The sequence below is a fragment of the Tinamus guttatus genome, unplaced genomic scaffold (genome assembly GCF_059628265.1).
Source record: "Tinamus guttatus ecotype Peru unplaced genomic scaffold, ASM5962826v1 Tinamus_guttatus_pri_ptg000172l, whole genome shotgun sequence".
Taxonomy (NCBI): domain Eukaryota; kingdom Metazoa; phylum Chordata; class Aves; order Tinamiformes; family Tinamidae; genus Tinamus; species Tinamus guttatus.
The window spans coordinates 4,740,918-4,765,163 of NW_028288706.1; the positions used below are offsets into that span (position 1 = coordinate 4,740,918).

General features: G+C 56.9%; 2 protein-coding genes across 5 annotated transcripts in view; both read left to right on the forward strand.

The window, feature by feature from the left end:
- MGRN1 (mahogunin ring finger 1) overlaps positions 1-17,743 on the forward strand; it is a 45,442-nt gene extending 27,699 nt beyond the window's left edge. Inside the window, exons 6-18 of one of the 3 annotated variants that reach the window (XM_088523129.1) lie at positions 1,394-1,460; positions 3,462-3,514; positions 5,415-5,462; positions 6,189-6,257; positions 8,662-8,821; positions 11,022-11,131; positions 11,765-11,830; positions 13,890-14,113; positions 15,095-15,218; positions 15,504-15,549; positions 16,144-16,251; positions 16,896-16,940; positions 17,633-17,743. In XM_088523129.1, coding sequence (XP_088379255.1) covers positions 1,394-1,460; positions 3,462-3,514; positions 5,415-5,462; positions 6,189-6,257; positions 8,662-8,821; positions 11,022-11,131; positions 11,765-11,830; positions 13,890-14,113; positions 15,095-15,218; positions 15,504-15,549; positions 16,144-16,251; positions 16,896-16,936 — 1,116 coding nt within the window. In that variant the 3' untranslated portion in view covers positions 16,937-16,940; positions 17,633-17,743. The remainder of the gene's footprint in view (positions 1-1,393; positions 1,461-3,461; positions 3,515-5,414; positions 5,463-6,188; positions 6,258-8,661; positions 8,822-11,021; positions 11,132-11,764; positions 11,831-13,889; positions 14,114-15,094; positions 15,219-15,503; positions 15,550-16,143; positions 16,252-16,895; positions 16,941-17,632) is intronic. The other 2 variants (XM_088523130.1, XM_088523128.1) reach the window with 2 other exon arrangements.
- An 807-nt stretch (positions 17,744-18,550) lies between these two features.
- On the forward strand, positions 18,551-20,564 carry NUDT16L1 (nudix hydrolase 16 like 1). 2 transcript variants are annotated; one of them, XM_088523110.1, is made up of 4 exons: positions 18,551-18,778; positions 19,046-19,121; positions 19,200-19,306; positions 19,899-20,564. In XM_088523110.1, the coding sequence occupies exons 1-4, from the start codon at positions 18,557-18,559 to the stop codon at positions 20,364-20,366; spliced, it is 873 nt and encodes a 290-aa protein (XP_088379236.1). In that variant the 5' UTR covers positions 18,551-18,556; the 3' UTR covers positions 20,367-20,564. The 2 variants fall into 2 exon arrangements, with proteins under 2 accessions (XP_088379236.1, XP_088379235.1); XM_088523109.1 differs by having other exon boundaries at positions 19,046-19,306.
- Positions 20,565-24,246: the final 3,682 nt, after the last annotated feature.

Sequence of the window (24,246 nt, forward strand, 5' to 3'; positions counted from 1 at the left end):
TTATCAAAAGAAGATTTAGTTAATATTTTTGCCCACTGTAATACTTGCATGTGATATAGTTCTTGGCTGGCTGACAGAAGGGAAAACAATATGTCGAGTTGTTATGTGAAAAAAAAACTTTATAAAAATGTAGGTTTAAACTTCATAATTTGCTGCTTTACTTCCAGGCTGTACTGTAAGGCTTGCATCGAGGCGGTTGTGAAGGGAACCTTAAAGAGGCCACACATTTCAGAATGAGAAAGTTTGTATCATAAAGCAACCACAGACCTAGGATGCGACTTTGCCTTGAAAGGGACAAAAAGTAACTGTTGGCTTACAGTAATAAATCAGAGCAGGAAGCAAAGAAAAGCCATGAGCTTCTTTCAGCAGAATTTTAATCAATAGTCTTTAATGAGCTTTCTCTTTGTGGCATGCTGGAATAACTCAAAAATGTAAGAAGGAAAATAGCGGCCAAATGAATCTCTTCTAGCAAATACTGATAAACTAAATGAGTTTGTTTGTTTGCTGTGTTATGTTGCTGCTTTGGAAAGAGAATTGCATTATGGTGGCTTAAAGAAGGACCAAAGACCACCAAACAAAGGAGGAAAATCAGTAGCCTTCTGGCTTGAGGGCTAGCTGAGACAGGAAGAGCCAAATTGTAAGGTCTTTTTTTAGCTTTGCATTTTTCTAGTGTTTATAAGATTGTGTAGAGCTTTTGAAGTGCTGTAATGAAATGTATTAGAAGGTCAAGGATGTGAATTCTATGGCATGCCAAAAGGTGGAAATCAGTCTAGTGTTTCTTTAGAGTGGTCTGTGAGCTTGAAATTTTACAGATTTTTCTCAGCATTTTCAAAAATCCCAAACAAGAGTTGGGGGGAGACTGAGAAAGTGAAATGTTCACTGCTGTTCTGTGACCAGAATATCCCATCATACCTAAACAACATTGATGTTGCTAGTTATATTCTGAGAACGTTGTCCAGCTAAGAGATTTTTAAGGTATTAAATACCATATAAAACATGAACTGAGATACTTGCTTTGCTAGTCCCAGTTGCTGTTAATCTGACTCATTTCCTCCGAAAGTCGGTGTCTGACTTTTAAAGCAGCCTGTTCTATCAGGAGTTCAGAGCATTCCTTTGAAACTGGAGATGGAGAGACCTTCCAAAGGGCTACTCCATCAGGGAATATTGGGGAAACTTCTGAGGTGGGATCTGCTGAAATCCCATCATCTCAGAGGGCCTGGCTGACAGCAGTGCAGCGCCACATCCTTCCTGGAGAAAAGCCCTGGGTCACTACATCTGCACCAAAACTTGGTATCTTGGAACCTCACTCCCATGATGTTAGTGCTGTCTTAGATGTCGTCTTCAGGAAAGCCTGGTGTGAGTTGCCTAAACTCCTCCTGTTTCTCTCCTTCAGCTGAACTTCGACCTGGACCGCGGCGTGTTCCCGGTGGTGATCCGCGCCGTGGTGGACGAAGGGGATGGTAAGCAAGGCGTTGTGCTCGCTCACGCTTTCTCCTGCTCCCGCTCTGAGGTTTTGGGACTCTGCCTGGACAGGCCTCATTCTGCAACAGTGGAAACCTTTTACTCACAGCAGAGGCTTGGGGAACCTTTCCATAATAAAAATATCTCAGGAATTCACCTTAACTCCCACCTATTTAAACAGGCCCAGCTAGCCACAGACTGACCACAGTACACAAAAATGTACTTTTAAAGATAGCTTTCATTTTTACAGGAAAAATGATCAAGTAATTACTGTTGGAGTCGTATTCAAGAGAAGGAAGGCTAGTTCCTGGCTGTGCCCCTCGGGTTAGGCATAAATCAGAGCAAATGATCCCCTCTCTCTTTGCACTCTAAGACAAGGAGGGCAGTGGTCTCTTCTGCCTTGTTGAGGGGTAAGCTCTTTTCATAAAAACGTCCAGCTAACTGTACCGTTTGCCTTCCATTAGCTATATATATATGTGTGTGTATATATGTATATAAAAGACATATATTTATGTCTTTTTTATTGTTGTTATTTTATTAACTAGTGGTATTGGGAGGAGCTGGCCCTGTCTGTTTGAAGCACCTGGAAAATTATGGCCGTCTTGCAACTATTTGCATTAAATAAAATTGAATGGCAAATCGAAATAGCAGGCAGAGCAATTTTGTTTTGGCCTGCGTTCTGCCAGGAGCTGTTTGCATTCCTTGGAGAACGTGAGGCTGTAACGTTAGCAGTCGTCCCGTTCCTGCCAATGCAGTAACTCCGAGTAAAGCCGTAGGGGAGGGAAGATGCTGAGCAGGCTGAGGTCACACAGCTCCAGCCATGGAACAGGATACGAAGGGAAGCAATGTCTGTTATCTGTTACTTGGCCACAGAAAATGCTCTGAGGGACCTGAATTTCATTTCCGAGTGAGCTGGAAGAGACTTGCTCTTAGCTGGCAGGGAAGCAGCGGGTAGATGAATCCCCTTTTCTAGCCCTCTTCTCTACATGTCATTGTAGTCCTGGTTGCAGCCTAGTTGCTAAGACCCTTCCTGGTTATCCAGGCTTGGAGTCTCATCCCTCATCCTGCAGTTTGCAAACCTGATTTTCACATCAGAATCCAGTGACAAGTTCCTGCTGTTGTCTCTGCTTTTTGTGGGATCTCGAATCTGCCAGGCTCTCATCCCTTTTAGATATCACGGGAGTCACTTCATTCGCTTGTTGCTGATAATATTCACTGTCACCTTTTCCATGTGTGTTGAACCCAATTCTGGTGCTTCGTGTGGGTCAGGCGAGGTAGTTACCCACCTTTCACTCCTTTCTTCAATAGCTCTGCCAAGGTCTCTTTCTCCCATTCTGGTATGATGAATCTGAGCATATTTAGGCAAAAGGACTTTACCTGATGGAGCTGAACAGAATTTGAGAGTCCTGAGCTAGAGGGTTTGGGATTGTACCATGGGATTCCTCTCTTTGGTGCCTTCCTTCCCCATGTTTTTATTTGCTGAAGGAGCTATGAATGCAATGCAGAAACCTGCAACAGCCCTTCCTGGCTGCCTCTGAATTAAGAGAGGCCTCAAATTTGGAAGAGGGAACACATGGTATTTCTTATTGGAGAAAAGTCAGAGAACTGGCGAGAGATGTTTCAGTGTCCAAAAATGGCATGAGAAATAAATGTTTTATAAGCGTGTAGGATTAGACTGAAACAAAGTGATAAGTACCAGGGCTGGAAGGGCTGCCAACTGCTGCTAAACCAGATGGATTTGTCCCTTGCTGTGATAAATTTGGATAATTAAAAACAGGAATTTGGGGGAGAGCAGGATCCTATTGAGCTCTTTGTATTACTTTCCTGTTCCAAACTCTGAAAACAAAGTAGGGTAGTATGGAGCACCCATTCGAAGCTTGGTGGATTCTGCGGTGGATAATCGAGGATGCCCACATCCTCCCTCTCCTGTAGCATGCATCAAACTACTGGCCTTGTTTAAGATTTTAAGCAAGCTGCTTTTTCTCTCTCTTTTTTTTCAGTGGTGGTTGAGGTGACAGGTCATGCTCATGTTCTTCTGGCTGCATTTGAAAAGGTAAATGAGGTTTCTTTTCCTTCTGTCCATGTCATTGGGTATATAAACATTTCCATGGGTCATTAGTCTGTATTTATGTAATACTTAGCCACAGTGGAGACCTGGTCCATGCCTAGGGTTCCTAAGCACTATCGTAGTACCAATAATTGCTCACAGCAGCTCCTATGCAACCTGTAATTATAATTTGTACCTGAGCTGGTCAGTCAGCTAATTGTAGCTGGTGTTTCCTGTGTGTGGGGAGAGGGTGTTCCTTGGTGCCTGTGATGTTTGAATGTGCTCGGTGTCGACCAAGGCTGCTGCTGGGCATTTTCCAGAGCTTTATAACCTCTGCACAACCAGATCTGCTGTGTCCAGGACCTGTTCCACCATCGTTTGGCCTTACCCAAATGTAGGACCGAGCCACTTGGAGGAATTAGAATACATCTCACACAAATACTTTTCATGTCTCTTAATGAAGACAGAAATCTCTTCCTTGGGGTATCTTCCTGTGGAGCAAGTTTAGTCCCCACAGTTGTAAAAGTGGCACCTCGCCTGTGACTGATACCAGAAGTTTCCTGGTGCGTGTTGGTTAGGCAGGAGACTGCTAAGGCAGTTGTGATGTTTTCCATTTCAGTTACGCTTTGAGGCCCAGCAGATGCAAACCCTGAGCACATCCTAACACTGCAGAGTCTGTGGACAAAAAGTGCCAATCCGTGCAGGGTGGTCCAGTGTGTATTAGGAATGTATTCTTATTAGGAATACAACAAGAATGTATTTGTATGAGGGCAAAAGCAAAGCTTTGGAAACTTCCCTACGAGTTTGGAAATGGCTTGAACTGCTTGAAGAGCTCTATAAGCCTCATTTCTGGGATTATAGGCAAATTCTATGTGCTCTGTGGAGCTCTGACCTCTCTGGATACGCAGAGATGAAGGCAAATATGCCCCTCGTGCTCAGAGACTGTGAGATACGTGACAAAACTGGGAAGCACCCAGAACTGATCAGGCCATTGCATAGATGCTGGTTATGCCCAATGTCCCTGTCAGAGCTCAAAAGTTTAAGTGCTTTGCTGCTTTTTCCAGTCTGTGTGCTATGAGAGTGAGGCTTTGTCCTTTGGGACCACTTCTTCTGATCTTCCAGTCAAGTGTTTTACAAACAAGATCAAAATCTCTTTATTAAAGGTCACAGGGCAAAGTGGCTAAAACAAACTCCCAGTCCTTAGGGATTGAAGTGCAGGGCCATTAATCCCAGAGCCGGTCTTTGCTGATCAGCACTGCTGCTGATCACCAGAGCGTGCTCAGGGGACTGCCAGACCAGCAGGCCTTAGTACCTTGTATGTATTCATATGTATCTTTAAGAACAGAGTTGTACCCTTGACACTGCATGGTCTGGCCTTGCAGCTATCCCAAAGGCAGAAACTTGGCGGTTTGTGTTTGCCTGGAAAGTAGGACTGTTTTGTCTTCTGTTCCTTCCTCTGAAACTCCTCCAGCAAACAGATGTGTCTGCAGCTGTTCACACCAGCAAGACCTGACGGAGCTTCCCCAAATCTTGCTCCCTGCTTCCTGTAGGTTCTGGCAGAGGACTTGGTTTGCTTCAGTTTAGTTTGTCCTGACGGATGATGGAGAAAATAGAAATAGCCCAGTATTTCTAACAGTAGTTTCGACATCAGATATGTGCAGAATTGTTCCAGCTGTGCCTGTTGCCCGTGAGCAGATGAGGTGCGAGGAGACGTCACTCAGTTTGGCTCTGAGGATGGCCGTGTGGAGCACGTTTGACTTGTTTCTGACTTTAGCTAGCGGACGAACTTTGATTGTGCCTCCGTCATTGGCTGGCAAATGCTAACTCTGTTGTTCATGAATCTGTTTTACTCTTTAAATTGTGTCATCCATTCAATGCATTTGCTTTTTTCTTCTTCTCTTGCTAGCATGTTGATGGCAGTTTCTCTGTGAAGCCTTTAAAGCAGAAGCAAATTGTAAGTACCTGTTCTTTCTCTGCAGCTTGATTAAAGACATTGTTGCTGCTTCACAGGTGTCCAGCTGCACCCAGCAGGAAGCTTTGAGGTCATTTCACCAACAGCCTGAGATCTCACCCAGTTTGCTCAGATATTACACAAGCAGAGGCTCTGAACTGCTGCTTAATGTTGGGGTGGATGTTGTACAGTCAGACGTGGGAGGAAGGTGGAGGACTGAGCTATGTACAATTATCTGCTGCTGCTTGCTTACTCTTTTAAAACCTGGGGGTCTTTCTAGCAAGAGCTTTGTTGCATGCTTGCCCATTTCTTTTTGGAACATAAGCTTCTCATGGGGTTTCTTGAGAGGCCAGTAGTAAAAGGAACACAAACTCCTGCAGGGACTCAATCAGACCAATTCTGCACTTACTGTCACACGCCTTGATCCTCTGAGGAGTCAGGATGCCACAACAAGGCGCTCTTTGAAATGTCAAGCTGTGGAAGCACTGCTCCCACACGACTGTTCCCAAATTTCCTGGGTGACTTGTGAGACACTGCAGAGGATTTTGCTCAGCAGTCCAGCTGCTGACCTCACTGCCTTGAAATGCAGGCCTAGAACAGCAGGCCTGCAAGCTGCACACTGCCTTGCGTGAGGAGGCTCTGGAATTAGTTCATTAATGCTCTTTGTCCCAACTTGAAGTGTTTTAAACTGCAGTGACTGTCATTCTAACTTGCTGTCCTTTTCTCGAGGTTGACCGGGTGAGCTATCTGCTTCAGGAGATCTATGGCATCGAGAACAAAAACAATCAAGAGACCAAGGTAAAGGTGCTCAGAAGGCTCCTTCTCCCTGAACTGTGTGTTTCCAGAGAGCACCTAATGCTCTCTGGAGAGCATTCCATTTCCAGAGAGCACCTAAGTGCAAATACAGTTTTTGGCGTGGCAACATGGAGATGCATCTCAGAAGGGCCACCAGGTCGTGTCATTACTGTAGGTACTGCTGAAGCCCAGGGATGCCAGGTCCTTGAGCTTGTCTATGGCTCCATACATGTTATCCTGGGCTTTCTTATCAGGGGACTGTAGGTTTCCATAGCACTGCAAGGAGCTGAGCTCTTCAGGCTTGCCAGAGTCCACAGAGCAACCCACGTTCCCCTGCAGGAGGGAGCACAGCATTGCTGACATCAAGGAGTGTGCATGAAAAATTCCTCAACTAGGAACACTGCCCATCTTTAGGCAGGAGCATCTGCTGAATCCTGGCTTGCTGCACAGCTTCAAGCAGATTGCCTGACTTGTGCTTGCTTCAGGCTTATCTAGAGCTGCTCTTTGCTGCTGGCTGGGTGCATAGTGCTTGACTCGCTGCACCAAGTGCTGGCCTCTGGATTGGACTGCTCTGGTACATGGAGTGTGTGATTTGTAAGCACAGGAGCAGTTGCAGAGCGAGACAAACCAGCCCTCCTCTCTGAGCAATGCCCTGCCCTGCCCAAAGCATCCCTGTGATTTCCGTGTGCCTGTGCCAACAGGTAGTGCCTGAAGGGGCAGGCAGAAAAGTCTTCTCAAAGCTTGTACCAGATCTATTTAAGAGGATTGAAGGCTTCTCTTTGGGTCTTCCAGGGTCTTGTGATGAATCTCTCGATCCAGCAATCCCACAATTGCAGCCCATCAAACAAGTGGCCTGGGGGCATTTTTGTTCTTCCCAGTACACTTAGCAGGCTGTGTGAATGGGAAAGCAGAACGTCTGCCCTCCCTGCCTCCCAAAATAGATGAGCAGCCCATGTGATGGGCAGGCAGCCGTGCAGCCTTTCGCTGCCGCGGTCAGCGGAGCGGCTGCGGATGCTGCACGAGCAGATGCTGTATAGTGCCCTTTATGCTAGGGGGTTGCCCGGGGCGTTGCGTGTGTTCCCCCCACCCCGTGACACCGAAAGGACCATGTGAAACGGAGCTGATGGGAGCAGCCTAAGAGGGAGGGTGCAAAGTGCTGGGGTATCTGCTTTTCAGTGCCTGTGTCATCAGCAGTGGGACTGGAAGGATCCATGGTGTCAGTGAAGAGCCCTCCTGATTGGAGGGTGGGTTTACTGGAATCACAGAACAGCTGAGGCTGGAAAAGACCTTTAAAGATCAACTAGTCCAACTGCCTTATTGAGCAGGGTCATCTGCAGCAGTTTGCCCCAGATCCAGTTTTGAAATATCTGTAAGGATGGAGCAACCTGTCCCAGTGCTCAGTCACCCCTACTGTCAAAAAAAACTTCCATAGCTTCAGCTGGAATACCCTGTGTTTCAGTTTGTGCCTGTTTCTTCTTGTCCTTTCACTGGGCACTGCTAAAAAGTGTCTGACCCCATCCTCTCCACCCTCCCTTCATACATGTATATGCATGGATAAGATCCCCCACTCCAGTTGTCTTCAGGCTGACCAGTCCCAGCTCTTCTCAGCCTTTCCTCGTAGGAGAGATGCTCCAGACCTCTAGTCATCTGAGTAGCCCTTGGCTGGGCTTGCTCCAGTGACCCCGTATCTCTCTCATCCTGGAAGCCCAGGCCTGGACACGTGCTCCAGGAATGGCCTCACTAGTGCTGAGTAAAGGATTGCTTCCCTCGGCCTGCTGGCACTGCAGCCCGGGGATGCCACTGGCCTTGGTGACAAGGGCACACTGCTGGCTCGTGTCCACCTTGTCCAGGAGGGCCCCTATGTCCTTCTCTGCAGAGCTGTTTTCCAGCTGATCAGCCTGTCTGGGGTCTGGGGTTGTTTCTCCTCAGGTGCAGGATTCTGCACCTCCATTCAGTTTTACAGAACTTCCTTAAGTTCTGCTCTTAGCAATAGCTCACTGGGGCTCTGAATGGTGGGAGGAGTGGCATGATGCAGGTCCATGTCGAATGGGTTCGAACTGAGCTTTTTGCCAGGGTTAGCTAGGTAACATCACAAGCTGCTTCTGCAACTGTACCAGAGCTTGTGCCAGCACTAGAGGGGCAGCAGTGGGTGGCAGGAAAAGTGCTCCCTCCCTCATGGGTTCAGAGGGGCCGCGGGACCTGGGGCTGCCTCCCTCTGCCCTGGGAGGAAGGAGCATCCCTAGCAGGGCTGTGTAGGCTGGAGCAGGCTCTCGAGAAACCCCCTGAGAGCGCGAGGATGCCAGTTCTCCTGCAGACCTTCGGGTGGGAAATCTCAGGCTGCAGAGTCCTCTGGCCATTCTGTACAGCCTTTTCTATTCACGTGCCAAAGTTTTGCCTCTCCTTGCAGCCTTCGGACGATGAGAACAGTGACAACAGCAACGAGTGCGTGGTTTGCCTCTCGGACCTCCGCGACACCCTCATCCTGCCCTGCAGGCACCTCTGTCTGTGCAACTCGTGTGCCGACACACTGCGCTACCAGGCCAACAACTGCCCCATCTGCAGGCTGCGTGAGTATGTGCCCAGGAAAAAAGGGCCTCTTTCTCCCTCCCAGGCTCCTCTTAAGTCAGCAGAAGTTGAGAGAGCGAGCGTGTATTTTATATACGTCACCCCAAGGCTAGACATGAAATGTGCTACTGCTCTGATGGCTGTGTGGAGGCTCCTGATGCCCAAAATAACTATGCTGTAACAGGGAAGGAGGAGTGCTGGCAGAGTGGCTCGTTGCCCAGTGCCTCTCTGGGCATTTGCCCTCTCCCTAGGATGAATCTGGGGTGCAGGCACTTGGAGCAGTGCCATCTAAACAGCCCCTGTGTTTAGTCCTCGCTGTCCGGAGCAAGGTGATGCTTTGCTGGTGGGGTTTGAGTTCTCTGTTGACTGTGAGGAGCAGGGTGATCCGGCCATCCAGGACCACCTCTGATGGAAGAGGGAGGTGTTGCATAGTAGTGGCTTGAAACAAAACTGCTGGGAAACTCAGAAAACTTCCGTGCCTCTGTTAGAGTCACTGCCAGCTCCTCCATTCCCTCTTGCATGTTGGTCAGTCTGATCCCTCTGCCTTTCTGCTGCTTGGGGCCAGCAGGGCAGACGCTGAGTGCGCAGCCCCTAAGCTGTTCCCTCTTCTAGTTGAGGGGACTTTGCCCACCCACAGGGTTGTGAGGATCCACCTAACCCTATCATTCCTCTGGTCCCAAGAGAGAAAAAAAGCAATTCTCCTCTTGACACTCAGGCAACGTTTGCTCAATTTCAGGTGTTTTCCCCAAAGTATGGAGTCCTTCAAGAAAATGGCTGCATCTTTGTTTGAACAGACAGATCACATTTTACCCTGTGATTGAGCTCATAGGGGAGATGCTCCAGACCTCTAGTCATCTGAGTAGCCCTTGGCTGGGCTTGCTCCAGTAACCCCATATCTCTCTCATCCTGGAAGCCAGGCCTGGACACGTGCTCCAGGATATTTGAATATTTCTTACTGAAGCTTTTTAGAAAACAAAACAAAACAAAACCCCTAAGGCAGGTGTTTGGCCTGAAGAAAAAATAAGCCTAAACGGTCAAGACTTGGCAAAGATGCAATAACTGAAAACAGGATCTTATCAGGGAAAGTGCCAGACAGCTTTGACTACAAGTAGCACAGTTTAGAACAGCGTAATCTCATCTGTATGCTGCAGTGGAGTGAGTTGTATTTGGAAAGTGCTCCTACATGAGGCTTCCTGGCAAGTGCAGAAGCAGAGAGGACAGATCTGCACCTCTCTCCTCTGGCTCTGGTCTTGCAAGCAGCTGCGTAGATAAAGAAATAAAAATGCCCAGTCTTTTTCATAGGTGCAAGCGTTCTTACAACTGCGTTAGAGCAGATGTCAGGTTCATTTGCACGTTAAATATACATAGCCAGAGACCAGGCTAGCAGGCAGGGAGTGGAGATCAAAGCTGATTTAGTGGGAGAACCAGGGGATTGCTGGCTGGAGAGAGCAGTGCAGCCCCCTGCCTTGTGGCTGGGCTCCGAGGTAGCGAGCAGTCCATGGGGTGCAATGCTGGGGGGACACCCAGCTCGAGCTGCACCCGGTCCTGAGACGGGGGGCCTGAACAAACCCAGGGTCCAGTTTTACGTGAGGCTCCCCCCATTCTGTAGCTTGCAGTGTGCTGCCCAAGATGGAGCTTGTGGCTCTTCCTCCTGTGATGAGCAGCGCTAGGCCTGAATGTCCTCTCTGTGTCACTATACCAAAGCAGATTGTTCAAAGGTTACACTGGAAGTGCAAAATCAGCCCCAATGGCCCATTTCAGGTCTGCACAGAACTGACTCATACTGTAACACAGTAAAGGGCTTGGTAGAACCAAAAATTATGGATGGATCTGATTCATCATGTAAAATAATGTATATGTAAAAATTTACTCCTGCTTAAAAGTTAGACAGAAACATGCTCAGGATCCTTCTCATGCTCCTAGCCAAGAGGCACCTTCTTCCTAGTAATCATATGATATTGCTTGTTCTTCAAGGGCTGTGTATGCCCAGGCTTTTTCTGCTGGCAGATCTCTCCCCTGTCTTGACCTAGAGGAACCAGACCCCAGAGCTTGGTTTTGGTGCGGCCAAAACCCTGGGATCTGCAGCCCCACTCCTCACGCACGCAGCGTCGTTCCGAGCAGCTCACTCCATCTCCAGCACCCAGGCGCTCCAGCCTGGTCCCGTCTGGCTGTTTAGTCACACGGGTGTTTTTTCTCTCGTAGCCTTCCGGGCCCTGCTGCAGATCCGAGCTGTGAGGAAAAAGCCGGGGGCTCTGTCGCCGGTGTCGTTCAGCCCTGTCTTGGCACAGACTGTCGACCACGATGAGCACTCTGTAAGTAACTTGCAGGAAGCCTGGGGCCTGAGCGCCGAGTTTTGGACTGAGCAGGAGGCTTCAACACGAGGCCCTTGGCCTCTCCATGTGCATCCCAGGGACCTCAGAGTGAGGCCTCCTGAAGTGCAGCCTTATCCCTCACTACACTCTGAAATGCCTTTGGCCTTGGGGCTCCCAGTCCAGCAACAGCAAGACACCTTTTTCCAGTCCCCCTGTGACTGAGATCTCTGTGAGCAGCTGAGAGAATTTGGGGTGGCCCTCGGGGCCAAGTCGCACATCCCCAGTGCGCTGCAGGCAGAACCCCCTGCCCAAGCAGTGCTGCAGCACCACGCGATCCTGGCGAGGAGAGGGACACCTGCATCTAGACCATCTCAGGGGTGGGAACAGAAAGGGGTCATCACAGAAAGAGCCTGGTTTGGTCCAGCCATCTGCTGCAGCTCTGTCACCGTGCTGGAGCAGCAGGGACTAAGGCACAGGGCAGGACAGAGACCCCAAGGGTTGTTGTCAAGCAGAGTGTGGTACCAAGAGGAAGCAGGTGCCATCACCTAGAGCAAGGCAAGTAGATGCTGTGTGTCTTTCCATGTTACTAACCTCAAGAAAACCTTTGTTTAAAACATGATTTTCTCTTGACAGTGTCCCTTTAAGTCCATTAAAGTCAACACTGTCTCCCTGCCCAGCAGGAAACCTAGGAGGGAAACAGTAAGTGGACTTAGTTGCATTTGGCTCCTCTGGCAGTTACTTGCCAGCAGTCACACTAGCACGTGAGTGTCGCACGTGTCGGGGCTTGTTAACACGCTGGCACTCTGAGCACCGGCTCCACGTGGCGCTGAGATGCTCACGGCCTGCACGGACAAGGACCACCTCGCTGGTCTGCTCTTGGCTCTGGGGAAGGGCAGGCCCACACGTCTATCGGAGCCCTTGGCACCAGGGCTCGCTGCTATATCATTTCTGGCCAAGATATTTTCATGGCTTTGTAGGGCTGTGGGTAATCTGCCGTCCCCACGGCTCACCTAAAGCTTTCCCACACTTGTCACATCCCTTGGCAGTTTGGCTTGGGCCCTTCTTGCTGTGGTTTCCACCCTAGTGCTGGGATGTAGAGGTAGATGATGGACAGACCTGGATCAGGTCTTGTATCAGGAACGCTGGCTGCAGTGACCTGTTTTGCTTGTACAGGCAGAGAAAAGATGGAGCTTGCGCTGGGGACTCACCAGGTTGGCGAGAGCTTGTGGTACTGTAGCTTTGCTATGGGGACACCATGAATGGCAATGGGGGGACCAGAAGGAAGATGAAAGGGGAGGGATGCATGTGTGCCAGGAGGGGTCTGTTTGTGACCCTTGGTGTAGTCCATCAGCTGCAGGCACAGCTGTCCATATCAAAGAGACTGCAGTTTTCTTTGGCTCCAGACAGGCTGGGTGCTTGGGCTGAGGAGGGTCCTGGCTTACTGTGCTTGTCAGGTCTGGGAAAGCCTAAAGCTGGGAAAAATGCAAGTTCCATGTGGCTCTCTGCAAGCTGCAGCCAGCAACTGCTCCTGCTGGAGCAGTGGGAGCCAGGGACGGGGCAGTGGTGAGTGTCCCAGGAAGGAGCAGTGTCTGTAGGACTGCTGGAGAGTTTCAGTAACTTCCAGCTCAGATCTGGCTGAGATCCCTCTCCAGCCATTGAGCTGTGCCACAGAACCTGAGCTTTTGCCAAAGCAAACTGGAACAAGCAGCCTTTGAACCTTTGAGCCTTGGTTTTTGCAGCCAGGAGACAACGGAGCAAATGTGAGCCTGACTCTTCTGTCCATGAAACAGCTTCTCCAAGCTGCTGCCTGCAGATGAAATGCCTCTGTGGAGATGGCTCTTGAACCCAACACCTAGAGGTGGCAGCACCTGTGAACTGACTTGGTTATCCTGTAGTCCCCAGCTTTGGTCTTCAGCACAAGTGCTGAAGCTAAATGCCACAAGGCCATTACCTGGGGGCTGTGGGTTGATGCTTGGCCCCAGGTGCCACTCGTTCTCTCCTGCCCTGTCAGAAGTAGCTTCTCTGCACACAGGTGAGTCAGTTGAGCAGTCCAATAACCCCCAAGTTTATGGCTGAATCAGAACAAGCTGTGGAACAGGCTCACCGGTGAGAGCCAGCACAGGGGAGCTGCAGGGTTTCATGGCCAGCGCAACACACAGTTAGACACCTTGTACCAAGGTGGAACAGCCTCCCTGAGGGTCAGTGCTGGGACAGCTCAAGTTCATCTGAACCTGGACTGTGTCGCTCTTGCCTCTTCGCTTGCAGCAGGCTGGACTGCGCTGCCCACTGACTTCCTAGTAGCAATGCAAATGCTGTAAGGTTTTGGGGCCTGACGACTGGGATTTTTTTTTGCGTTAAACTAATGTTGGTTTAATGGCTTTTGAAGGGTCCCTCTGACTGGCAACTAAGTAAATTACAGAAGGAATTGGAAGTAGTGCAGGGTTTTGCCCCTGTCCTTATGTGGATCTGTGGTGTGTGGTCCCTTTCCTGTTTTTCTACAAAGGTAGTTGGGTGGAAAACACGCATAAACAGCAAAAGAACACCAGCACCAGAGGCCAGCCCTCGTGTGCTGCTCATGCACTGAGCTCCTTGGAGACTCCCTGTTGCAGGGGAAGGAGCTGGGGCTGTGCATGGAGAGGCGACGGGCTGCCTGCACGTGCGGGGAGCTGCAGACAGGGTTGCAGCAGGGCCTTCCGGTCTCCGGGGGCTTCAGCCTGGCGAGGGTTTCTTAACGTGCCCCTCTCTTTCTCACCCGCAGAGCTCTGACAACATCCCTCCGGGATACGAGCCCATTTCCCTGCTGGAAGCTCTGAACGGCCTTCGCTCGGTCTCCCCCTCCATGCCGTCAGCCCCTCTGTACGACGAGATCAGCTACTCCGGCGTGGTGGACGGGATGCCCCCTGCGAGCCGGCCGCTCGTCGGCATGGACAGAGCCGTAGAGAGCGGCCACCAGAAGGGCAAGCGGAGCAAGTCTCCAGATAGGTCAGCATGGAGCAGAGGGGCTGCTCCCTCGTCGCACGCGCCGGGAGGCGGGAGAGGCCCCGGCTGCTCCCGTCTGGTCGTGCTGAGAACTCATCACGATGGGAGGCCAGCGAGAGGCTTGGGACGCTGCCCCCGTGTTAGGCCTATGGCAACCAGCTCATCTCTCCTTAGAGTTGGGTTTGTCAGGAATGGAAAGAGCATTTTTAACAGGGAGATTTCGCCCAGATTCTGGAAGTCTCTATGTAATTAACATCTCAATTTGCATTTGACATCCAAACTATTGGATTTCTGCTGTAAAATTCACAAGAAAAAGCCAGAAGAGGAGGCCCCTGCTGTGTGAGGCCTATTCTGTTGGCTTTGTGGTGGAGGATGTAGACCCTGTGGGTTGGGTGCTGGGCCACCCAAAAGGCAAAGCTGGATCAAACTGGGTTTGTTCCTGCTTCTCCTCCCTGTTCCAGCTGCTGACTAGGTTTCATCACCTCCCTACCAACAGCAAGTCATTGCTTGCTGGGAGAAATCCAGCCCAGAGCTCAGCAGTGCCCCAGGTGGCTGAAGTTTGCAGCCGTGTCCTGGCTAGAATGAAAGGGACACGGTGTGCCAAGGAGGAGGTTGCCGCCATGGTTTGAGTGAGGTCTGTGCCTGCTCCATGGTTTCATCAGATTTCCCCTGGGAAGGGAGCTTCGCAGTGGAGCTAGAACCCTGAAGGTCTGAGGAGCAGCCTGAGGGAGAAGGCAGGATTTGTCCTGGTTGTGTTGCTGCACCGAGCTCTGCATGGCTCGTTTCTGCCCCAGAAATGCTGCTGCTGCTGCTCTCCGTGGAGAGGATGCTGGAGTCCTCTGGTGAATTGAGCTCAACAGTCTGAGCTCCTGGTCCCGCGTGGTGGTGCTGGGGGAGGATGGGCTGGGCAGAGGCCGCCGAGGCGTGGGGCGCTGGCGCCGGCGTTCTGGGCTCCGCTTGCCAACGGGGTTTCTCTCACCTCAGCACACTGCGGTCTCCCTCGTCGCCCATCCACGAGGAGGACGAAGAGAAGCTCTCCGAGGACTTGGACTCGCAGCCGGTGCTGAGCGGGGGTGAGCTGGTCCTGAGGGAGACCAGCTCTCCGGAGGTGAGTCCGTGCCCTGCCAGGGAGCTGCTCCCATTTTCCTGTGGGGCTGCATGGTGTAAGGGCAGCGCCGCTCGCTGCGTCTAACGTCTTTGGAAAACTGGTTGCTTGGAGGGCTGTTGCCTGTGTGTGAGAGCTGCCAGCCCTCCAGGTTAGTGCTGGGCCCCACGTGTCCTGCCTGCAGCAAGTCCCTGGCCCTGCGTGCAGCTCTCTGGAGAGCGCTAGAGTGGAAGACAAGCGCGGCGAAGGGCCAGCCTGCAGGAGTAACCGTGCTCTTCCTCCCTGCAGAGCACGGCCGGGGAAGAGATGGAGGAGGCCTCGTCCCTGCAGCACGGTGAGCTTGCGCTCGGCCTTGGAGATGGGCAGACTTTGCCTTCATCTCCAGCTCCCCTGTGCCGGGAGGGGGAGGGATATGCAAGTGGTGGGGCCATGGATGTGCAAGGTCAGAAACATCCAGGCCCTGAAATCCACCTCTCTAGACTGCCGCATTTCACCAGGGGAAGTTGCCAGGGTCTCTTGGGAAATAAAATCAGCAGATCTGTTTGGTTTCAGCATCTCTTTGCTGTAAGCTCTGCACAAGTTGCTGTGTTTGGGGGAGCAGAGCTGGGCTCCTGTCCTCCCCACTGAGCAGGTTTCCATGCTCAGACTTTGCCCAGGGTTCCTCGCGCGGTCTCTGCTTACCACCAGCAGCACCACAGGTCCCATTAGCTGGCACAGAGCAGTGTCAGGCTGTGGATCCAACTTCCCCAGGGACACTGTGGTCTGTATCTGCTCATGCTGGGGTGGCCCCTGGCCAGCATGTGCCCTGTGTGGCCTTGGTGAGATGTCCTGGGCGTGGAGGATGTGCCCTGTGTCACGGGACAGGTCTCTGGCACTTAGTGCGCAGAGGGTGGAAGGACCTCACGGCCTTGCTCTCTGCTGCCTCTAGGCAGCCGTCCTCCCTCCGTCGAAGACGTCCTGCAGGACGGCAGCTGCAGCGAGCACAGGAGCTTGACACAGTCGGAGAGCGACCCACCAGTAGACGTCTACCTGCCAGGTAACGGCCGCATCGGCGGGGACGGAGGCCGGAGCCTGGGCTGAGCTCCCGGCTCCAGCTGGCGGCAGGGAGGTGCCTGGGGGAGTTTGTGAACCTGGGGCAGGGGCTTCCCCGCTCCCTGCCTTGGGCCAGGAGAGCGTCTGCCTGGAGCCGGAGCCGCTCCGCTCTCCGTGCGCAGACCAGGCCGGGGCTAACACAGAGGTAACCTGCCCTCCCTCTCTCCTCCTCCCGAGCCCTTTTGTCTCTGTCCTTCCCCACCTTCCTCCTTTCTCTTCTCCGGGCTGCAGCTGCCAGGCGGCACCGAGGTCCTGCCTGTGCGCGGGGCCATCGCGCGCCTGCCGCGCTGGATGCTCCCCGTGTCCCAGCCGCGCTGAGCGCGGCGCTGTGCCCCCTCCGCCCAGCCGAGCGCACCCCGCGCTGCGCATGGCCCCGAGCACTCACTCCCGCTTTCAGCCCGATGGAGGGCGAGCGCCCGGCGCGGCTAACGGGAGCCCGGGGCCGCGGCGGGGAGGGCTGCGGCGCTGCTGCCGCCCCCACTGTTGTTGATGCAGCCTGTTTTCTTCCGTAGAGCCGCAGTCTGTTCTGAATACCTCTCTAATGTCTCCTTCCCTTTCTGTCTGCCTTCCTCCTCCTGTCTTGGGCAGCACTGGGTCCTGATTCCTGCTCTATTGGTATAGAGGAGTAAGCTGGTACGTCTTCTCGTTCTTGTTACATGATGCTTGTGCGGGGGGCAGCAGGAGCCTTCCTGGGGGAGGGCAGGCTGGGCCCGAGCGGTGCGGGCTAGGGCTGCTCCAGGGGCTGCTCCTGGCCACCAGGGCCGGGAAGGAGGGGGCAGCAGCCCGGCCAGCCTCTGCTCTTGGCTCAGCCCTCTCTTCACCTGTGCCCAGAGCTCCTGTCTGCCAGGCAGACCCAGCCCCTCCTGCGCTCGTCTCCCTGACCTGGGTGTCTGCCAGGGAGGGCCCTTTTGCCCTTTCCTGCCTGCAGCTGCCCCGTGCCCACAGGGCTCTGAGCTGAGCATCCCAGGCAAGGCAGCAGGAAGCCCTTAGCCCTGGGGCCCTCTCCACAGGGGCTTGGGGAATGTGCAGGTCCCAGGGCGCCTGGCCCCTGCTGGCCTCTTCCCCCACCTAGGGCAGGTTCTGATCCCCCATGTCTCTGGCTTCCTCCTTCCCGCCTCTGCTCAGGACAAGGGCCAGAGCTGGTGGTTGTAACCCCCGTGCTCCCCTCCCTGGGAGGTCCCAGCAGGGAGTCCAGGGCAGGAATGGGGCCCGGGTGCCGCTCTCCTAAGCCAGCAGGGCCCTGGTTCTGTATCCCCCTGCCCTCTCCCTGCGGCCGCGCGCTGGGGGCCGCCCTCGGGGCGCTGAACTGCTCTCTCCCCCTTCAGGCTCCTCCGCCTTCGAGACGCTCCCCGGCCTGGGCCCCGGCAGCCCCACGCAGCCCCTCCTCTTCGAGCAGACGCGGCTGCACCTCGAGGACGAGCAGAGCCTCTCGTGAGCCGCGCGGGGACCCGGCCTGCGGCGGCGCCCGGACCCGCAGGACCCCCGCGCGCCGCCTCGGCCTCCGCTGCGGGGCTGCCCCCGCCTCCCGCGCGGGGCCGCGACTCCCGCGGAGGCGGCCGGGCAGGGCGGCCCCAGCCGTGCATGTTCCCCGCGGTGCCTGGATGCGGGGAGGCCGCGCGGGCCGCCGCGCCCGGTATCTTTTGTACACGCCAAGCACAGCCCGGCCGGGCCGCGGAGCCGCCGCGCGGGCCCGGGGCCGCCCCGGCTCTTTCTATATTTATAGGAATAAACTCGTGCCCCGCGCCGCCCCGCCTCGCTGCGCATGCGCCGCCGCCGCCGCGGGGGGCGGGGAGCTACCCGCGCGCCGCACGGCCCAGCGCCCCGGCCCCATTGGCTGCCGCCCCCGCGCCGCCAGCCAATGGCGACGCGGCGCGCAGAGACCCCTCCTCCTAGCGCCGACGGCCTCCTGCCGCGCTGCCTTCCCGGCGGGCTGTGCGGCGGCGCCCCGCGGTGCATTGCGGGCGCGCCCTCCCCCCGCTTTGCTCTGATTGGGCGGCGCCGCCGGCCCTGCCGCGGCGGTTGGCGGGCGCGGCGCGCGGCCCGGGCAACAACGCCCGCTGCCATTGGCTGCGCGCCGCCATTGGCCGCGCGGGCGAGGCCGGGCGCGGCGATTGGTCAGTGCCGGCACGCGGCCATTGGTCCCCGCGGCGCGCGGCGGGCCGCGAGTGGCCGCGGCGGCGGCGGGCCCCGCCCCACGGCGCGGCGAGCGGGCTGCGCGTGCGCGGTGCGCGCGGGCAGCGGGCGAGGCGATGGCGGCCATGGGCGCGATGGCGGCCATGGGGGCGCTGCCGGCGGGCGCGCTGCCGCCGCTGCCCACGCTCGGCGTCCCCGGTGTGCCCGAGCTGAAGCCACTCACGCGCTACGAGGCCATGCGGCTGGGCCCGGGCTGGAGCCACTCGTGCCACGCCATGCTGTACGCGCCCAACCCGGGCATGCTCTTCGGGCGCATCCCGCTGCGCTACGCCGTGCTGGTGAGCAGGGCGAGAGAGCGCACGGGGGAGCGGGATGGAAGAGCGGGATGGGGAGAGCGGGACTGGGGAGCGGGATGGGCTGAGCGGGCCGGGTCGGGCCGGGCGGGACCCCGCGGGGGCGACGGGCCCGGCGCTCCCCGGGCGGTGCCGGGTCAGGCTGCGCGCGGCCCCCCCCTCCGCTGTCTGCGAACGGTCCTGGATGCGCTGGAGCCGGTGGGGCCGCCGCGGCCCCGGGCGCCCATTGACTCGCTGCGCCTCTACTTGCAGATGCAGATGCGGTTTGACGGACTACTGGGCTTTCCCGGGGGGTTCGTGGATCGCCGTTACTGGTCCCTGGAGGACGGTCTGAATCGGGTGCTGGGCTTGGGTTTGGGCTGCGTGCGCCTCACGGAAGCTGATTATCTGTGCTCGCACCTGACAGAGGGGCCGCACCGCGTGGTGGCCCATTTCTACGCCCGACAGCTCACCCTGGAGGAGCTGCACACCATTGAGATCAGTGCAGTGCATTCCCGAGACCACGGGCTGGAGGTGGGCGACGCGGGCAGGGCTGCGCGCGGGGACAGCGCAGGCCAGAGCGGTGGTGGGGGCCACGTCCCTGTGTCACAGCAGCGCTTGGTCCTTCGTGAGGGCAACTCGAGGGCTCAGTAGCGCAGGGAGCCTCCTTGTGAGGAGGAGCCCTGGGTACTTAGCAGCGTAAGGACCTGCTCCAGGTCGGCCTCGGCTCTGGGGGCCGCGTAGCCTTGCTGGAGCAGTGACCCGCGGTGCAGTGACATGGTGCTTTGGCCCCAGTTCTGCCCAGCTCGAGAGAAGGCAGCGAAGGAGCCGGGCTCCACGCGGTGGCCTGGGTACCCCCGGGTGCTCCAGCAGCATCGTGGAGGGAGACACTTGGCCGTGGGCTGAGGGGGATGTGTAGGGAGCTGCGGCGGCCCTAGGTAGGGCTGGGCACGGCGGGGAGAGCAGGACCCCCAGGGAGCAGCGTGGGGCAGGGGCAGCACAGGGGCTGCGGGGGGCCCCGGGGCGGGGGAGGCACAAGGGCACCTGGGCCGTGGGGACAGGGCGCCGGGGCGGCGGGGGTGCTGCTGCGCTGGCAGTGAGCGGAGCTCTGCGCTGTGCCTTGCAGGTGATGGGCATGGTGCGCGTGCCCCTCTACACCCAGAAGGACCGCATGGGCGGGCTGCCGAACTTCCTGGGCAACTCCTTCGTGGGAACAGCCAAATTCCAGCTGCTCTTTGCCCTGAAGATCTTGAACATGGTGCCGGAGGAGAAGCTGGCCGAGGCCGTGGCGGCCACGCAGAAGCCAAAAAAGCTCCCGGTCGACCACGCGGCGGCTGTGCCGGGAAACGCGCCCACCACACGGGCGGCCAACGAGGTGGCTGCGGCAGCCAGAGCAGCGAACGAGCTGGCAGCCGAGGCGGCGGCCAAGGCAGAGAACCAGGCGGCGGCGGAGGCAGCGGAGCAGCCGCTGGCCGGGCTGGCGACACAGGCCGTGGCGGAGCAGCAAGCGGCGGTGCCGGGGGTCGCGGAGCAGCCGCTGGCCATGGCCGGGGACGCCGTGGCGGAGCCGGTGGTGGCCGAGCCCATGGAGTGACGCTGCTCTGCTGGCAAGTGTGAGAGTGGGTGAGGAGACTAGAGACTTTCTTCTAACTTTCCAACCAGTTGCTGGCTGCAAATGCTGCCCACGTGATTCCACTGTCGTACTGTCCAGCCAGCGGGTTTGGATTTGTCTCAGCAGGGGAAAGCTATGTATTTTTATGGCCATTAAACTGTAGCGAGCTTCCCAGATCAATTTGACCAGCCCCCTGCAGAGGGTTCATGTGCTTACGTGAGGGCGCCGAAGCCTTAGAATTATGCTTTGATTTCAGGGACACACTGCTGAATTCAGGTCCCAGTTTCATTTTTAAGGAACAAACCTTGTTATTTTCTAAATGCCCCATTGGTGACTCCGCACTGCGTTGCGCAGTGGACGCGGCTGGGGAGCACGGCGGCTGCTCGCACCCCTCGCAGCGGCGCGGCTCTCCCCGCGCAGCCGGACGAGCTGCCGGGGCAGCCGGCGCCACCTCGGCGGGCAGCAGGGACTTCCCTCCAGGGCATGGGGAATCGCTCCTGTGGGTTGGCATCTAGAGATCTGGGGGAGCAAGAAAGTGGAATAAATGGCTTTGCTGAATAAATGGCAGCTGGGATCCTTCTTGAGGGCTGCAGAGAAGTGGCAGCAGCCCTGGAGCTCCCATGTGTGTGTGAGCTGGGGGTGCTCCCTCCTGCTGGGAGGACGAGGGGCTCCCGTGCAGGGTGGAGGGGCCCCCCGTGGGACCAGGAGGATTGGGAAGGGGGAGGATGAGGCAGGATGCATGAAGGGGCCCCGCTGCCACTCGACTGCAGGGGGCCCTTCCCGGGCTGCGCTGCAGGTGCTGCAGTGAGGGGACGGGGCTGCCCCAGCCCTGGCTCCCTGTGCGCAGCTCTGCCCGCCTGGGCCCGGGCAGAGGGTTCCCCCGCGCCGCCCTCAGCCTTTGCCTCCTGCCGCGGGGCCCAGTCCTGCAGGGGCCTCCGCTGCTGCAGCCGGCGTGCGGCCTGGGCGCCGGGAGCTGCTGGCCGGGCTGCAGCCTGCGCCAGCCCCGCGGGGCTCCCTGCCCCCTGCTCATCCCTCCGTGGCCGGGCAGGTACCAGGCGCTGCCGGCAGCAGCTCCCCACATGCAGGAGGGCCCTGGCCACAGCAGGCGCCGCCATTTCCTTCCCCCTCGGCTGCTTCCTCCTTGTGCCCAACAGAGGCCTCGGCCCCCCGGTACAGCCGGGTTGGCCACCAGCAGAGGGGCCAGGGCGCCCCTCCGGGCAGGGGAAGGGCCCGAGGGACAAGTTCAAGTGATGCTCCGGGACAAAGTGACAGAAGACGCACAAAAGAGGCTTGGTTTAATTGAGACGTTCAGCAGGATGCTGACGGGCGGCACAAGGCTCCTCAATAAATAACAGGGCACAGTGGGGCCGGGAGGCAGGGACACGGCGGACAGCATGGAAGACAGGCTGGAAGAAGGACAACACACAGGGGGCACCGCTCCCCGGGGCCTCGCTCCAGCCCAGCAGCAGTCACGGGAGTTTGGGAATGGACAGGACAGAGAGGAGGAAAACGCCGATCCCAGGCAGACAGGAAAGAAACACAGAGTCATTCTGGTCCAGTGAGGTCAGGGAAACTGAAGCAGAAAAAGAGCCCAAGAGCTTTGCTGTTAAAGAACCCTCTATAAACCAACAGAAACGTTTACATAAAAAGCAGCTAAGCCAGAGGGATAAGAGGGGTTCAGGTGATCCCTGCAACTGGGGCAGCTCTGCAGAGACGGAGGGGAGGCTGGGGGCCTGTGCCAGCCCAGCCAGGGCAGCTCCCGTGGCTCCGTGAGCAGGAGCCGGGACCGGCAGCTCTTCCGCCGAGGAATCCAGCCCGCAGGGACAGGGCCCTGGTGGTGGCCAAGGGCTGCTGGTGATGTCGGCCACGCGCAGGGCCCAGCTGGAGGGACACGGGCAGCCCCTGCAGCGCCAGAAAACCCCTCCCGGCCCGCCCAGGCCCAGGGACAGGTAAGTGCAGCCGGGGCTCCTGCTCCCATTAAAACCACAATTGGCCACTGGCATCAGGATCCCTCCAGCCAGCTCCAGGGGCAGCGCGCAGGGAGCCCCGGGCGCAGGAGCCCCAGGGCCGCGGCGGCCAGGCAGCTCCGCCAGCCGCCCACGCTGCAGAGCGGCCCCTTTGCGCCCAGCTCCGCCTGGCTCCGGTTTTTGCTGAGCCAAACGTCTGTGTCGCTCCCTGCGCCACAGCCGCTTGTGCCCTGCTAGAGCCTCGACCGCTGCAGCTCGCCCAAGGCCACTAGCACCTTTTGGTCCAGGCTGGCGACATCGCGGTGCCGGGATGGAGCTGGCACCGCCACGTGCAGCCCCAGCACCTCCTGCGGCTCCCTCCTCGCTGCTCAGTTGCCACAAAAGTCACCTGAGCCCCGTGTCCCTCCGCAGCGTGTGGGCCCTGCTGGCCCCCGCACTAGGCGGCAAGGGCCGCGCTGCCCTGCTGCACCCTGCGCTGCCATCCCTGGCTACCGGCAGCAGGAACAGGGAAATTCGGGTCATCAGAGATCTCAGGAGGCCTCCAAGCAGGGTCAGCGTCAGACTCAGGCTGGACATCTCAGGGATTTGAACATTTGGGTCTCAAAGGCCTCCATCGCCCTCCTCTCCGGGATCCTGTTCCAGGGCTTGCCAAGCCCCATGGAACAACATTTTCCCCTTGCCCAAAGGGCAGTCCCTGCCCTAGCCCCGGCCCAGGGCTCAGCACCTCCTCCAGAGCAGCCTCTGCCAGCGCTGGTTGGACCCAAACACTTCAGCCAAACCCAAATGCTTCCTGCCTCCAGCACCGCCAGGTCAGGGAGCGGCGGAAAAGCCATCTCCAAAGGGGCTTCCTGCACCAGGGACATGGGGCTGGGGGACACGGGGTGCAGCCACTGCCCCAGCAGCAGCAGGCAGGGCCGGTGCCAGCTCCCACGGCAGCAGCCGCCGCGGCAGCGCTCGCAGCAAATTCTCCTGCATCCCGTCCGTGTTTAACACCAGTCTCAGGAGCCTCCACAGACTGAAACGACTGTACAAAAGCACTTGGGCTGCAAGATCTTGAGGCTCTTTGTCCCTCTAGACCTACAGCTGCCCCGCATTCTTGTCACCCGCACTCCCTGGGCTCACACGTCACTGCGGCCGGCGCGGCCTGCACGCGCACACTGTGCGGCCGCAGCTCCTGCCTCCCCCTGCTCCCCGCTCCAAAGCGGGCACACGAGAGCGGGGATGAGCGACACGGGGCTGAGCAGGGCCAGCGCCTTGGCCAGGGCAGGAGGGACTCAGAGCTGCTCTCCTGCAGGTGCTGCTGTGCCTGTGCCTCCTGCAAAGACCCGCAGCCTAAAGGCAAAGCGGGAACCGGAGCTCCCGCTGCACCACGCGCAGCAGGCACTGCCTCCTCAAACGCACGCGTGGGCGCCGGCGGTGGCTTTTCTTCAACAGGCAAATAAAAGCCCTAGTGACCTGTGCACAGCCCTCATTCCTAAAGATCCTGCAAGAGTTTGATGCCCGGGCCAAGGGAAGACACATGCAGAGGAGGAGGAGGAGGACTCTGTGCCAGTCCCCCAGGGCTCTAGCTGAAGCATCCGCTCTAGAGCCCCGGCCCCCTCCCGTGCTGAGGTCCAGCTTGGACAGAGGCAGGAAGATCTGCACAGTATAATATATATTTCACTATGAAACAGCAATTTCTTTCCCTGCCTCCTACTTGATGCATCCTGAACTGGATGCTTCTGTTAGGCAGCTCCAGAAGGGCCGGCGGGGCTGGGCAGGAATCCCCGGGAGCTCCTGCAATGGGGCAGGAAGAACCAGCAGCAGCCGCTGACCCAGCAAGACCCAGATCAACCCTGTGGGGCCAACCCAGCTCCCCACTGCCCCGCCACTAGGACGCAGCTCCCTCCCTGCTG